This window comes from Mustela nigripes, chromosome 9 (genome assembly GCF_022355385.1).
Source record: "Mustela nigripes isolate SB6536 chromosome 9, MUSNIG.SB6536, whole genome shotgun sequence".
Taxonomy (NCBI): domain Eukaryota; kingdom Metazoa; phylum Chordata; class Mammalia; order Carnivora; family Mustelidae; genus Mustela; species Mustela nigripes.
The window spans coordinates 62,898,972-62,913,759 of NC_081565.1; the positions used below are offsets into that span (position 1 = coordinate 62,898,972).

The 14,788-nt window shown below is 37.0% G+C and overlaps 1 protein-coding gene across 10 annotated transcripts in view; it reads left to right on the forward strand.

Moving 5' to 3' along the window:
• The window catches only part of ZNF510 (zinc finger protein 510), a 28,855-nt gene extending 14,337 nt beyond the window's left edge, over positions 1–14,518 (forward strand). For 5 of the 10 annotated variants that reach the window (XM_059411694.1, XM_059411691.1, XM_059411693.1 and 2 more), the window contains 3 exons: positions 5,830–5,983; positions 6,475–6,570; positions 9,528–14,518. In XM_059411694.1, the coding sequence (XP_059267677.1) occupies positions 5,830–5,983; positions 6,475–6,570; positions 9,528–11,227 (1,950 nt within the window). In that variant the 3' untranslated portion in view covers positions 11,228–14,518. The remainder of the gene's footprint in view (positions 1–5,829; positions 5,984–6,474; positions 6,571–9,527) is intronic. The other 5 variants (XM_059411698.1, XM_059411700.1, XM_059411699.1 and 2 more) reach the window with 2 other exon arrangements.
• Positions 14,519–14,788: the final 270 nt, after the last annotated feature.

Below are 14,788 nucleotides of genomic sequence, written 5' to 3' on the forward strand. Positions count from 1 at the left end.
TTAATCCATTCTGCCAGTCTTTGCCTTTTAATTTAAGTTTTTAGCCACTAACATTTAGTGTGGCTCCTAATAAGTACCATATATGCCTTCCATTTAGACATTTCTTTTCAGTAGGTAGTAAGTCCATTTTGTTTTTCTATTTCAATATTACTTCTTTTTTGTTGAATTAATATCTCCTAGTTACCATTTTAATTACCATGTGCCTTTACTACATTTTTTTCTATTAGTGGTTACCTTATTGATTACCTTTAATGTCTTAACTATGATGGTCTTGTTCAGATGAATTATCAACTTAATTTCAAAAATATTCTAAAACTTTCCTCCTCTTAGTTCCAGCCACTTCTGCTTTGTGCTGTTATTATCAAAATTACATTTTATACATAGTGTGAGATTTCTAGTTACTGCTTAATACAGTTTTCTTGAAATCATATAGGAGAAAAATAAGTACAAAAAATACACTTATAGTGCCTTTTATATATTCGCCTGTATAGTAACTTTTGCCTACATAGTTGTTTTATTCTTGTGAATTTGAGTTATCATCTAATGTGTTCTCATTACAACTTGAATGGCTTCTCTATTAATATTTCTTATATGGTAGGTGTACTCTTTTTTTTTTAAACATATCTTTTATTTTTAAGATTTTATTTATTTATTTGACAGAGAGAGATTACAAGTACACAGAGAGGCAGGCAGAGAGAGAGAGAGAGAGGGAAGCAGGCTCCCCACTGAGCAGAGAGCCCAATGTGGGACTCGATCCCAGGACCCTGAGATCATGACCTGAGCCGAAGGCAGCAGCTTAACCCACTGAGCCACCCAGGCGCCCCTGGTAGGTGTACTCTTGAAAGATTTTTCCCAGCCCTTGTTTATTTGGGAATATCATGATTTCTTCACTGTTGCTGAATGTTGAAGTTTTGATTGATAGGTCTTCCTTTCAGCATTTTAAATATGTCCTAAATATGCCTTCTGATCTTCCTGGTTCCTGAAGACAAATCAACTGTTAGCTTTATTTGGGAGCCTTTAGAAGTGATAAGTCACTTACCTTTTGCTGCTGTCAAGATTCACTCTTTTTTCTGCCCCTTCTGCTCTCTATTCCCCCTACTCCTCTCCTGTGGATGTTGCTATATTTGGATGTTTGATTGTGTCCCATAGGTCACTGAGGCTGTTTGTTCATTTTCCCTGTTTTTACTTTCTGTCTTCATATTATATGATCTTACTAGGTCTGTATTCAAAACTGGCTGATTCCCCTGCATGTTCAGATCTGCTATTGAGACCTCTAGGGAACTTTTGACTTTAATTATTGTACTTTCCTATTTTAAATTTCAAATTATTGAAGTCTTTAATTTCAGAATTTCAGTTGCTTTTTCATCAGATATGTGTTATTTTTGTCTGTTTCTTTTTTTTTTAAGATTTTATTTAGTTATTTGACAGACAGAGATGACAAGTAGACAGAGAGGCAGGCAGAGAGAGAGGAGGAAGCAGGTTCTCTGCTGAGCAGAGAGCCTGATGTAGGGCTCGATCCCAAGACCCTGAGATCATGACCTGAGCTGAAGGCAGAGGCTTTAACCCACTGAGCCATCCAGGTGCCCCCTGTTTATATTCTTTATTCAGTGAGAAGGTATCCCATACTTTATTTTGGTTCTTTAGATATGGTTTTCTTTAGTTATATTTAAAACAGTTTTTGAAAGTCTTTGTCTAGAGGTGTGCATGGATGGCTTAGTTTGTTAAGCCTCTGCCTTCAGCTCAGGTCATGATCCCAGGGTCCTGGGATGGAATCCTTCATTAGGCTCCCTGCTCTGTGGGGAGTCTGCTTCTCTCTCTCCCTCTGCCCCTCTCCACTTGTGCTCTCGCTCTCAAATAAATAAATAAAATCTTCAAAAAAAGTCTTTGTTTAGTAAGTCCAATGTCTGGACTTCCTCAGAGATAGTTTCTACACTGTTTCATACATAGTTTGGGGTTTGTTTTTCCTATGTATGAGCCATACTTTTTCACTTGTTTGTATGTCTTAAATTTTCATTGCAAACTTGACAGTTAAAATATAAGGTGCCTGGGTGGCTCAGTTGGTTGGGCGACTGCCTTCGGCTTGGGTCTTGATCCTGTAGTCCCAGGATCGAGTTCCGCATAGGGCTCCCAGCTCCACAGGGAGTCTGCTTCTCCGTCTAACCTTCTCCTTGCTCATGCTCTCTCTCACTATCTCTCTCTCAAATAAATAAATAAAATCTTAAAAAAAATAATAAGGTGTCAATTTATCACCCAAATACCACTCCACCGCAGCTGTCATTTGTTTAGTGACTCTGTTGAATGGATTCTGTACAACGTATATTCTTTGTCATGTGTACTCTCTGCCAAAGTCTCTGCTCCATTAGCTAAATAGTCAGCTAATAATTGGACAAGAATTTCCTTAAGTACATGTAACCAGTAAGGCTTTAATCTTTGCCAAGATGCTCTCTGTATAGGTTGGCCAATGCCTTCAGCAGTTAGCCTGGCATTTTACTATCTTGTTTTCACTTTCACTTTTCTTTCACAGAGCCTCAAGGTTAATGAGAAGCAAGTTTAGTACTTTCTCAGATGTTTCCTGAATATGCACATAGCCCAGGGCATGTGTGCTACCTTCTAGATTCCCAGATAGATGTCTGAGCTTTTCATAGCCCCTTCTGTATTTATTATGCTCCAAGCTTTTTAATTAGACTGTTGTGGGCGCCTGGGTGGCTCAGTGGGTTAAGCCGCTGCCTTCGGCTCAGGTCATGATCTCGGGCTCCTGGGATCGAGTCCCGCATCGGGCTCTCTGCTCGGCAGGGAGCCTGCTTCCCTCTCTTTCTCTCTCTGCCTGCCTCTCCATCTACTTGTGATTTCTGTCTGTCAAATAAATAAATAAAATCTTTAAAAAAAAAAAAATTAGACTGTTGTTTCCTTTAATTGTTACAAACTGCCTGAGGTAGCCCTGATGGTAAAGAATATCCCATGGGTGTTTTTTCTTTCTTAACAAATTTCATTCCCCCCAGAGAAAATGCTATTTGCAATGGTTAAGCTTGGAGTTATGTCAGATGAAGACAGTTTTATGAATGGGATGTTCCATGGAGCTACCAGACAGGCCAAATAATGACAGTTTTCTGGGACTTATCTTTTAGTTTAACCTCATTAAGAACTAGCATCTTACCATTTAGATATTTTATTACTGAGGAGAGATAAGGCTGATGGGTCTGGGAAGCATTTTGCTAGTATCTGCTTCTGCTGTCCTCTTACGGCCAGGGGATACCACCAGTGGCCTCAAGTTATTTGTTTTATTGACCTTTCCCTAAATAAGATCTAAGTGGATTTAAGAAATGACTTTTCTTCCCCTACACTAGCCAGTATCACATGGAGTAGGAAAGGACTTCCCCAAAATTCTCCCCCAGTCCTCTCTGTGAACAGACTATGACCCTGGAGAAAATATCCCAAAAAGGTAGAAATCATACTATATCTGTGACACACACAACCTCGGCCTTTATTAGCAGGTTGTTAAAGTTTTTCTAGCTTTATCTTTCTATCATCTTATATGAATTTTGGTAGTATATGGTCCAGTAAGCAAACATGTGGGTCCTGATTCTCCCTAGATACTGTCTTTTTCCTGATTTCAAATTGCTTATTTGTTAAGCAATTTCATTTCCCTGATGGATTAAAAAAAAAAAAAAAGACCTTTATTTTCAATCTGCCTACCTTTGTTCTTGTTAGTATTGTTCTCTCCAGCTCTCTGCATCTCTGAGCTAAAATCCAAAGCCACACTGTATGTTTGTAATCTTTTCTAATTTGGTGAGACTTACTCTCTTTATTTTTTAAAAGATTTTATTTATTTATTTGACACAGAGAGAGAGATCACAAGTAGGCAAAGAGGCAGGCAGAGAGAGAGGGAGGAAGCAGGCTCTTTGCTGAGCAGAGAACCCAATGTTGGCCTTGATCCCAGGACCCTGAGATCATGACCTGAGCTGAAGGCAGCGGCTTAACCCACTGAGCCACCAGGTACCCTCTCTTTATTTTTAATATGCAAAATAGACTAGAAAATAATTTGCTATGATTATGTTATCCTATGTTTCAGTTACTCAAATTGGTTATTGATGTCATTTAAACCTTCCATGTCAGTGGTCAGCAAACTTCATCTGTCAATGTCAGGTACTAGGCTTTGTGGGAGATGTGGTCTCTTTGAAAATACTGAACTCTTCAGTTGTAGTGCTGTAGCAGTCATAGGCAGTACAAAAGCAAATGAACGTGACCGTGTTCCAATAAAAGCTTACTTACAAAACAAAACAAACAAACAAAAAAGCAGCAGGCCAGATTTTCCCTCTTGGTTATTGCTGACCCCTTTCTAAATTTCTATTGGTGTTTTAGTCTGCTTGCCCTGTGCGTTGAGAGTTGTGTTAAAATTTCTTATAATTTTATAAAACTAATATTATTATGGATCCATCTATCTCATTTCCTGTCAACTTTTGTTATATATAGTTGATTCTCACTATTCACATGGTTATTTTCTATAAAATCTCCATGAACACTAAATTAGTAAATACTGAATCATTGCTTCTAGGGGAGCAAGTTCCTTTGAGTTTCTAATCAAAACATTTTAGTCAACCATTCAATATACAACTTTGTTTTATGTGTGTTTAAAAATACCTTATTTAATATAATGTTTCTTGAACAAGAACTAAAGGGCAACAGCACCATAATTAATGCTCAAAGTTTATGTAACACACTTGATCTTCCTAAGGGACATAACAACCTTCTTGTACTCAAGAACACTATACAGCATTTCTGCATTACACAGGTGGGGAAATACAAGAAAAAAGTCACAAAAATGGAAAGAATGTGCTAAGTAGTCTGCAAAAAGAGCATTTGGCAAGGCATTATCTTGCATTATCCAGCATTATCCAGCTGGGAAAATGTGTTGGACACTCAAATCTTTTACCTTTCTGTGAGTGTCCATAAATATTGCAAAACAATGAGTATTTAGGTTAGAAGTATATTTTAGTGAGGTGAATTTGCAGGTACAGAATCTGTGAATAAAGAGAATTGACTATATTTGGAAGCTAGGTTTTCAAATACATACAAATTTATGTTTTTTATATTTTCTGTTAAAAGGATCATAAATAGTTACTATATTATCATACTTTCTTACCTTTATTGTTTTTATGTTAATATAAACAACTTTCTTTGGCTCATAATTATGTATATTTTTTTTCTGTCCTGTTATTTTCAATCTGCATATATCCCTCTGTTAATTGTATTGTCTTTGTTGTTTTTATGCTGTTATTCTATTTTTTAATTGATTGTTTAGTCCAGAAGTTGGCCAATTTTGTCCATAATGGATCAGATAGTTAATGTTTTCAGCTCTTGATAGTTATAATGTCTCTGATAGAATTACTAAGCTCTGGTGTTATAGCACAAAAGCTACCATGAACAATACAGAATAACTGGGTGTCTGTGGTTATGTTGCAGGAAAACTTTATTTCTTAAAAAGATGGCAAGCTAGATTTGGCCACAGGTAATAATTTGCTGACCCCTACCCTAGAATATGCCCAGGGTAGTGGATTGGGGTGTTGAGTAAAAATTGTAGGAAATTTAATCTTTTTTCTTAAAAAAAATTTTTAAACAAAGTTTAGTATACTTACAATATGTGGATAGAACTCACAAATATATAAAAATTAAATTACAAATATTTTTACTCATTGAATAGCTCCAAAATGTAAGTTAAAGTTAGATTCAAAATATGCTTCCTTTGTATTCATTTGTTTTAAACTCTTTAGAGTGAGCATAAGAATTGTTTTTAGGGATATTTTCTCTGTCAACTAATTCTGAACCCTTCAGATTGAGCAGAAAAGTGTCCTGTTGCAGACATCTGTGTCATTCAAGGATGTGACTGTGGAATTCACCCAAGAGGAATGGCAGCAAATGGGTCCTATTCAGAGGACTCTGTATAGAGATGTGATGCTGGAGAACTACAACAACCTCGTCTCAGTGGGTGAGCATTTAAGTGTAACTTACCCTCATCATAGCAAATAAAAGGCATTTCCTTTTTATACATCAATACATGAATATTTTATTTAGATTTTAATGTTATTGAGACATTTCATTCAGAGTATAAAATTAAGCCCTTTTAAGGAATAAAAGAAGTGTTTTTTGTTTTTTTTTTAAGATTTTATTTATTTATTTGACAGAGATCACAAGTAGGCAGAGAGGCAGGCAGAGAGAGAGGAGGAAGCAGGCTCCCTGCTGAGCAGAGAGCCCGATGCGGGACTCAATCCCAGGACCCTGAGATCATGACCTGAGCCAAAGGCAGCGGCTTAACCCACTGAGCCACCCAGGCGCCCCAAAGAAGTGTTTTGATGACTCGCCATAATAAGTTCAAATCAGGGTCTTCAGGGTGCTGCTTCTGAAGCTGTATCTTTTAACACTCTGGAAACTCAAAAGCTCATCATCTATCCTAAATAAACCATTGTTCCCTGTTTACAGGGAACTGCATTTTCAAACCAGCAGTAATCTTCAAGTTGGAGCAAGGAGAGGAGCCTTGGTTCTTAGAGGAAGAATTCTCAAACCAGAGCCACCGAGGTGAGTTCCTGAGCACTAGCAGACAGAATTCTCTTGGGGTATTTAAGACTCCAGAAGGTCAGTTTGGCGTTAAACACCTTTGTATTTCAAGACTTTTCTATTAGGCTCAAAGGCAAAAAAAAGCACCAATCAAAAGAAAATGATTAATAAACTTGACTACATTAAAATTGAGAACTTTGTTTATAAAATATACTGTTAAAAGGATGAGAAGACAAGCCATAAAAAGCAGAATATGTGTATAGTACAAGTAACCTGGAAAGGGTAAGTATTGTAAACATGTAAAAACTTCCATAAGTCAACGTAAGAAAAGGTGACATCCCAATTGAAAAATAAGCAAAAGACTGAACAGGAACTTTTTAAATGGCCATTAAATCCTTGAAAATGTGTTCAGTCTCTCTTTAGCTTTCATGGAATGCAAAGTTAAATACAAAATGAGATGAGAGACACATGGTATGATGTGACATTAACAAATTTGGCAAAGTCCTGATGCGGATGTAAACTATTAAAGGATCTTACCGATAGAAAAAGTTATCAGATCAGGTTAAAGTTTTACATAATTTGTAACTAAGGAATTCCTTCCTAACTATAGACCCTACAGAAAGGCATGATTATATTCCCTAGGATGAATAAAACAATATTTACTTATGGCAGTATTGTTTGTTTGTGTTAAAAATTGGGCTCATCAGCAGTAGAATAAAGAAAGAGTTGTATTACTTAAGGGATAATAATCTTAAGCAAAAGAAAGCAAAAGAAACCAAACAATATAAATATGCATGTCTGGTTGCATCTATTAAATGTCGGAAATTCAAAACTCAGTTATATCTTTAGAAATTCGTATGTTGATGGTAAAACCACACAAAGAACATCAAAGAAACAATTATATAAATATTAAAAGAGTAGTGAATTCTTAAGCGTGAAGGAGTTGTAACTGGACAGAGATAAGTAGGGATTTTTGCAGAGTCATTTCTGTTTTCTGTTTCTTGACAGGGTTTCTTTTTTTTTTTTTTTTAATTTATGTTAGTTAACATACAGCATAGTATTGGTTTCAGATTGACATGGTTTCTAATTATACTAGTGTTCACTCTGTACTGTTAAATGGTATATATAAGTTTTATGCGGATATAAATTATGTATCATACTTAAGAGAGTGAAGAGGTGAACCAAAGATAGAGGATGGTATTTACAACTCATAAAACCTTCAAAGGATAGCCATCTAGAATGCATAAATGATTTGGACCTTTTTTGAATGCCATCTTTGCAGCAAGGCCTTCCGTGATACCCCCATTTAAAATCACACCCCTTGGGGCACCTCACTGGCTCAGTAAGTAGAGCATGCAGCTCTTGATCTCAAGGTCATGAGTTCAAGTCCCACATTGGGCATAGAGCTTACATACATACATGCATATATAAAATACATACACCCCTCATGTCAAATTGAAATGTGGAAGTTTAAGATGAAGTGATCAAGTCACTTACCATTCAATTTTTTGTACTAACATATAATGTATTAATGTGTTTCAGGGGTACAGGTATGTGATTCATCAGTCTTACACAATTCACATACCCTCCCCAATGGCCATCACCCAGCCACTTCATCCCTCCCACCTTCCCCCCGCCTCCAGCAACCCTCAGTTTGTTTCCTGAGATTAAGAGTCTTTTATGGTTTGTCTCCCTCTGGTTTCATCTTGTTTCATTTTTTCCCTCCCTTCTTGTATAATCCTCTGTATTATTTCTTAAATTCCTCATATCAGTGAGATCATAATGATAATTGTCTTTTTCTGATTGACGTATTTGACTTAGCATAATATCCTCTAGTTCCATCCACATTGTTGCAAATGGCAAGATTTCAGGGTTTTTTGATGGCCGCATGGTATCCCATTGTGTGTGTGTGTGTGTGTGTGTGTGTACACACCACATCTTCTTTGTCCATTCATCTGTTGATTGACATCTAGCTTCTTTCCATAGTTTGGCTATTGTGGACATTGCTGCTATAAATATTAGGGTGCACGTGCCCCTTTGGATCACTACTTGTATCTTTGGGGTAAATACCCAGTAGTGCAATTGCTGGGCTATAGGGTAGATCTATTTTCAACTTTTTGAGGAAAAAATACTGTTTTCCAGAGTGGCTGCAGCAGCTTGCGTTCCCACCAACTATGTAGGAGGGTTCCTTTTCTCCATATCTTTACCAACACCTGTTGTTTCCTGACTTGTTAATTTTAGCCATTCAGTTTTGATAAAATAAAGGTTCCACATCAGGAATTGAGCAGTGAATCTAATTTAGTTGCAAGAATAGATTTCCTTTTATCAGTTTTACACTTCTTTGTATTTCTGTGACTTATGGCTATAAGATGGGTTAGATTCTGAACTATAAACTTCTTCATTTAATTGTGAGGAAGGTTTTACTATCAATTTTGATTTGATGTTAAAGAATTGAATGGAAATAAGGAATAGCAAATTGAGTATTCTATCAGTATAGCCTAGGTGTGTAGGACTGTAATAAATTTCCTCAAAGCAAACTTTTCCCCTGTTGGGCCTAGTCTATCAGTGTTCATTATCTCCTAATTCTTTTGTTACTGTACTTAAGTTTATATAGTCCCATTGTGTTCATCCCATTATCTGGTTTTCCTGTTCCCTAAATTAACCACTCCCGTAAAAGTCTTATTTCTATTCCTTCTCCACCCCAATAGGAAATGCAATTTATCATAATCCAGATACAGATATGTATGTATTACCAGTTTTCTCTCTCATTTTCACTATATCAATATTGTTTTTTTAAAGGAGAGTGAGAAAGGGGTACCTGGGTGGCTCAGTTGGTTAAAGGAGGGTGAGGATACACACACACATAAATTATTTGATCTTTGAAAACCAATAAATGAAATGCAATGTATAGGCTATATATTTCCCACCCATAACAAATGTAAGGTTTATAAGGTGTCTTCAATTTATCTCTGTTTTAGAAGATTACAGAGATGATGACCTGATGAAGAAGAACAAGAAAATCCAAGATAAACACTTGCAGGAAATAATATTCATCAATAATAAACCATTGACTATAAAGGAAGAGGAAGTTTTGGGAAAACAGTTTAATCTGTGCATAGCTCCTGTTTCAACAAAGATATCCTGTAAATATGACTCATGGGGAGTAAATATGCAGAATATTTCCCAATTTATCATCAAGAATAGAATCTATCCAACAAAAAAACCAAATTGCTCTAGTATATGTGATCATTTGTCTTTCAAAATTAAGTTTGAGAGAACTCATACTGGAAAGGAGTTTCATGAATATAATAAAAATGGAAAAGCTCTCAGTTATAAGGAAAATCTTCCTGAGAATCAAAAGTGTCAAACTTTGGAACAAGCTTTTAAATATGATGGAACTGGAAAGGCCATCTATGATGAGGCTGCTTGTGTTACATGTAAGAGTATTCACCCAAGAAAAAAATCCTATAAAGATGATGAATTTAGGGGGAAAAGTGAAAAAACAACTGTCTTTGACTATAAAAGAACTGGGATTGGGGAGAAATACTCTCCTCTTAACCAGTGTGGGAAATCCTTCTGTGGGAAATCAGCTGTCAAGGAATACAGTAAGTTTAACATGCCTGTGAAACACAATGAATGTAATGCAAATGAAAATAATTTCAACAGGAAGTCACACGTCACTCAACTTCAGAGAATTGTCACGGAAGAGAACCCATTGGTATGTAATGACAGAACACAAACTGGGGATACATCCTTTGACTATAATGAAAATAGGAAATCCTACCAGGTGTCAGCCCACCAAGTACGCCGGAGAACTCACTCTGAGACAAAACCCTATAAATGTAATGAATGTGGTAAATCCTTCTTTCAAAAAGGACATCTCATTCAGCATCAAAGAACTCACACAGGAGAGAAACCATTTGAATGTAATGAATGTGGAAAAACTTTCTCCCAGAAGTCACACCTTAGTACACATCGGAGAATTCACACAGCAGAGAAACCCTATAAGTGTAATGAATGTGGGAAAACATTTGTCCAGAAATCAACCCTTAGGGGACATCAGAGAATTCATACAGGAGAGAAACCCTATAAATGTAGTGAATGTGGGAAAACTTTTGTTCAAAAGTCAACCCTCAGAGATCATCATAGAATTCACACAGGGGAGAAATCCTTTCAGTGTAATGAATGTGGGAAGACTTTTGGTCAGAAGTCAAACCTCAGGATACATCAGAGAACTCACGGTGGTGAGAAAACATATCAATGTAATGAATGTGAAAAATCCTTCTGGCGAAAAGACCATCTCATTCAACATCAGAAAACACACACAGGAGAGAAACCATTTAAATGTAATGAGTGTGGGAAAACTTTTGCCCGGACATCAACCCTTAGAGTTCATCAGAGGATTCATACTGGGGAGAAACCATTTAAGTGTAATGAATGTGGGAAAAAATTTGTCCGGAAGGCAATACTTAGTGATCATCAGAGAGTTCATACAGGGGAGAAACCTTTTCAGTGTAACAAATGTGGGAAAAGTTTTGGCCAGAAATCAAACCTCAGAATACATCAGAGAATTCACAGTGGGGAAAAATCTTACGAATGTAATGAACTTGGAAAATTGTATAAGACGTCAACTCTAAATGTTTGCCAGAGAATTCAGGGAGAGGGAAAACCCTATTGATAATAATAACTATGGAAAATCCTTCTGTCTGGAAGACCAAGCCATTTGACTCCAGAAAACCCACACATATAAATATGAATGTAGGAAGAATTTTATCCTAAAAGCAACCCTGAAAGTCTATCAGAGAATAGACATAGGCTGATATTTCAAAGCCCTTTTGAAAGAAGCCATGCCCTTTAGATAACTCAGAAAATTTCCTAGTCTCCCTTTCCTCCATGTAGGTCTTTGGGCTATGGATGCTCATGTTTTACACCACAATCATTTGTGACAGAAGACCTCACTGACTCTACTAAGATGCTGTCAGAATAGCCTTGAAGTTGTAAAGTATCATGCTTTAACATGGCACAGATTTTACACAGTAACACCCAGGGGGCCTGAAATACGTGGAACAAAATTCTCATTCACATCTTTACCTTTTGAACATTTTGTGATGGAGCAGTAAGCTTGATTCTATTGAGCTCTTACATGTTTAAGTCCGTTTCCTTTTGAACATAATTTAGCCATTCCTCTGCTGGGGAGGTAGAAAGTTATTATTTAAGCCAAGCTTACATCAGTCAGTGGGTACAACACTTATTAAAGGGTTGGTGTTGTGAGGAATTCCTAAAAGATCATCAGAGAATTCAGTTTTTAAAAAATCTCCTTTCAATGTAAATAGATGATACCACCTGTTACAGGGCTTTCAATGAACTTAAATTATTGGAAGATTTTTGGCTAAAATGTGAGCACACCTCATGCAAGTAAAGTAAATGTTTCTTTAATGTCATGAAGCCACTCATACCTCCATATACCCCAACATCAGCTGCTTTAAGGGAAAGCTTCCTGTCTCCAATGGGGACCCATGGCCATTGGCACCCACCCAAGTATTTGGGGGAACTTTGAGAGAGGAAAGGGCTCAAACTTACGGCTTTATGGGATACAGCTGCCCAAATCAAAAATCTTACCACTTCACATGGAGGTAGGAAGTATCTAGATTTTTAAAAATGTTATTAGGGCAGGGGTTACAGTAGGCAAGGGAAATGAATGTGAGCCTGTGAACTGGCCTTTTGACAAGTGCAGTATACTGTGGTTCCTTCTAAATCTGAAAGTGTAGGAATGTGTTATATGTTATACTTCCTACTTCCCATAATTCAGAAGGGATTCTTCCATTCAGAAAGAATTGTGTGTAAAGAAGATAACTTTGAGGTCCCACAGCCTTTAATGACCACTTTGTGCTTCAGTCTCTGTAACTAGTCATTCTGTTGATTGGAATTTCTGGTAAAAGGAGATGCCCTTGTGGTCAGGAAGAAGGGTGGTTTGACTTGATACCCTAACAAGGCTACCAAGTATACACCTTTTGTAAAGCAGCTATTAGGTTACTCTTGGGCTCAACTACCTAACAAGATAAAAAGGACACAAACCTCAGGTGTAAAATGTACACAGTATACTCAAGAATACAGCTGCCCTGGTCCCAGCAGTATCTCAGCTGTATATCACATTGCAGCAGCTGCCCCTTACAAGAAAATGTATCCCCCCACTCTTGCCTGAAGCAAAGCTGCTGGCTTAGTAGGGCCCTCAATTCATAGAAGTTACTCTAATTGGGCCTGGTTCACTGACAGGCTAGTGGGAATCACTGAACACTGACTCTTCAACTTTGAAGACCCCAGAATTGATTATGCAGACCCCAAAAATTATGTGGCTGCTCCTTTCAATTGGCAGGACACAAGGATGTTCTCAACACTGGCAAATAGTCCATTTGAAACTTGTGGCATTTTTATTGATTCTGGTTCTTACTGTGCCTAACTGTTTGATACACTGGTAGTAAAACTACAGGTTGACAAAAGCACTCCTCTTTGGTGCTGTGAACTGTGAGGGGTAGGGGGAGTCAGCTGCTAATAAGCACATCTGAGTTGTTAAACTAGATGCCCTTGTTAAGTGACTATTCTATGATAATGATGACTGGAATCAAGCTGTTGAGCAAGCCTCCGCTATCGTGATTGTCAACATTGCTACCTGGATCCATCATTATACTGACAGAGCAAAGTAACCACCATCTTAACTGCATACAAAGTAAAAGTATATATCCAGTGCTTCCTTTGATGTCATTTGACCTAGAATCTACATCTTTTGCCTTCTGTATTAATATCCAATTCCACATGCCATTTGATAATTCACCCTTTCCTACTGATTTTAAATATGTTCATATGCTAAATCGTCTTTTGTAAAGCTATCACACAAGACTGTTCATGACCCATTCCCTAGATTCTGTTAGCAGCATATCCTCTTTTGGGGAACAGAGCTAACATAGAACTCATATGAGCCAAAATATAGTGAATTTTTCACTGAAGAGTGTTTCAATCAGGAAAAGGAGAATACCTCCTAGGACTTTGGAAATGGAACATCACACACTAGAGCTGCCAATGCCCTTGCCAAGATGCATCTGTAAAAAAGAAGATAATAACTAGTTAGTGCTGTTCCCTGAAAATAATCAAGAGGTTCTGTTTGCTCTGTTTTTATAACAGGTGCTAATACAAAGAAAGTCTTTCATTCTTTCTTAAAACTTTTTCTCAGTTTCTTAATATATTTAGAATCCTCTCCCTCATAACCCTTTTTGTATGTAATCTTTAGAATTATGATTGGGATTTGCTATTAAGTTCAAGATCATCTACCCACTAGAATGAAATGAATTCACCTAGGTAGTCAGTCATTCATTGAAATTCCAGGAGACAAAATCCCATGATTGTGTATTTAGGCTTAATCTGTCGCCCATAGAACACCTCTCTGTGTAATAGTACATTATCAGCTAGATCTGTGCTATAGCCATGAATGCTCCCTTCTCCCTTCTTGGCTGATCTCCTTTCCAGGTAATGGCTTTTATCCCAACAGATGGAGGCCACATCTAGAGACACTGGAAGAGTCCATTTTCTGTCTGCCTGCCTACTGAGGGCCTATATGCTAATTTTTCAAAGCTTCCATTGAGGGCAGGAATTTTTATGTTTTGTTCCTAATAAACCCCAACCACCTGAAACAGACCCTCTACATTTTAGGCACTCAGAAATATTTGCTGGAGGTGGAATAGACATAGTGAAATATGAACATATTTTCTTTTGATACTTCAAATGATCTTTTATGATTATTCATATTTATGAAAATAGTTAAGGAAAATTGTTGCTGTGAGCTCCACTCAACTCATGTTTTGGATATTTTCAGAAGTTGCTAAAAGAAACTTGTTCTTAATATTCAGAAGTATACCGTACTGTTCTTCGAATATTTTGTCACCCAAAATAAAATTTATTTTCAATAAACTAGAATTCCTAATCCAAAATTAGGCCTACATATCAGTTCTTATTAAGACTGTAGAGTGTGGGCATTTTTCTTTTTCCTTTCTCTCTCTCTCTCTCTCTCCTTCTCTTTCTCTCTTAATTTTGCCTTCACACAAATACTTTATAACCACTAATCCAAGCAATTTCTTTCTTAAAGAAAGTTTCCACATAACAATAGTAATTATAAATCAGATTTTCAAGACCAATGAAATGAGAAAGCAGAAGAATGGGTTCTTGGGATCATCCTTTTGCTCCATTGTAC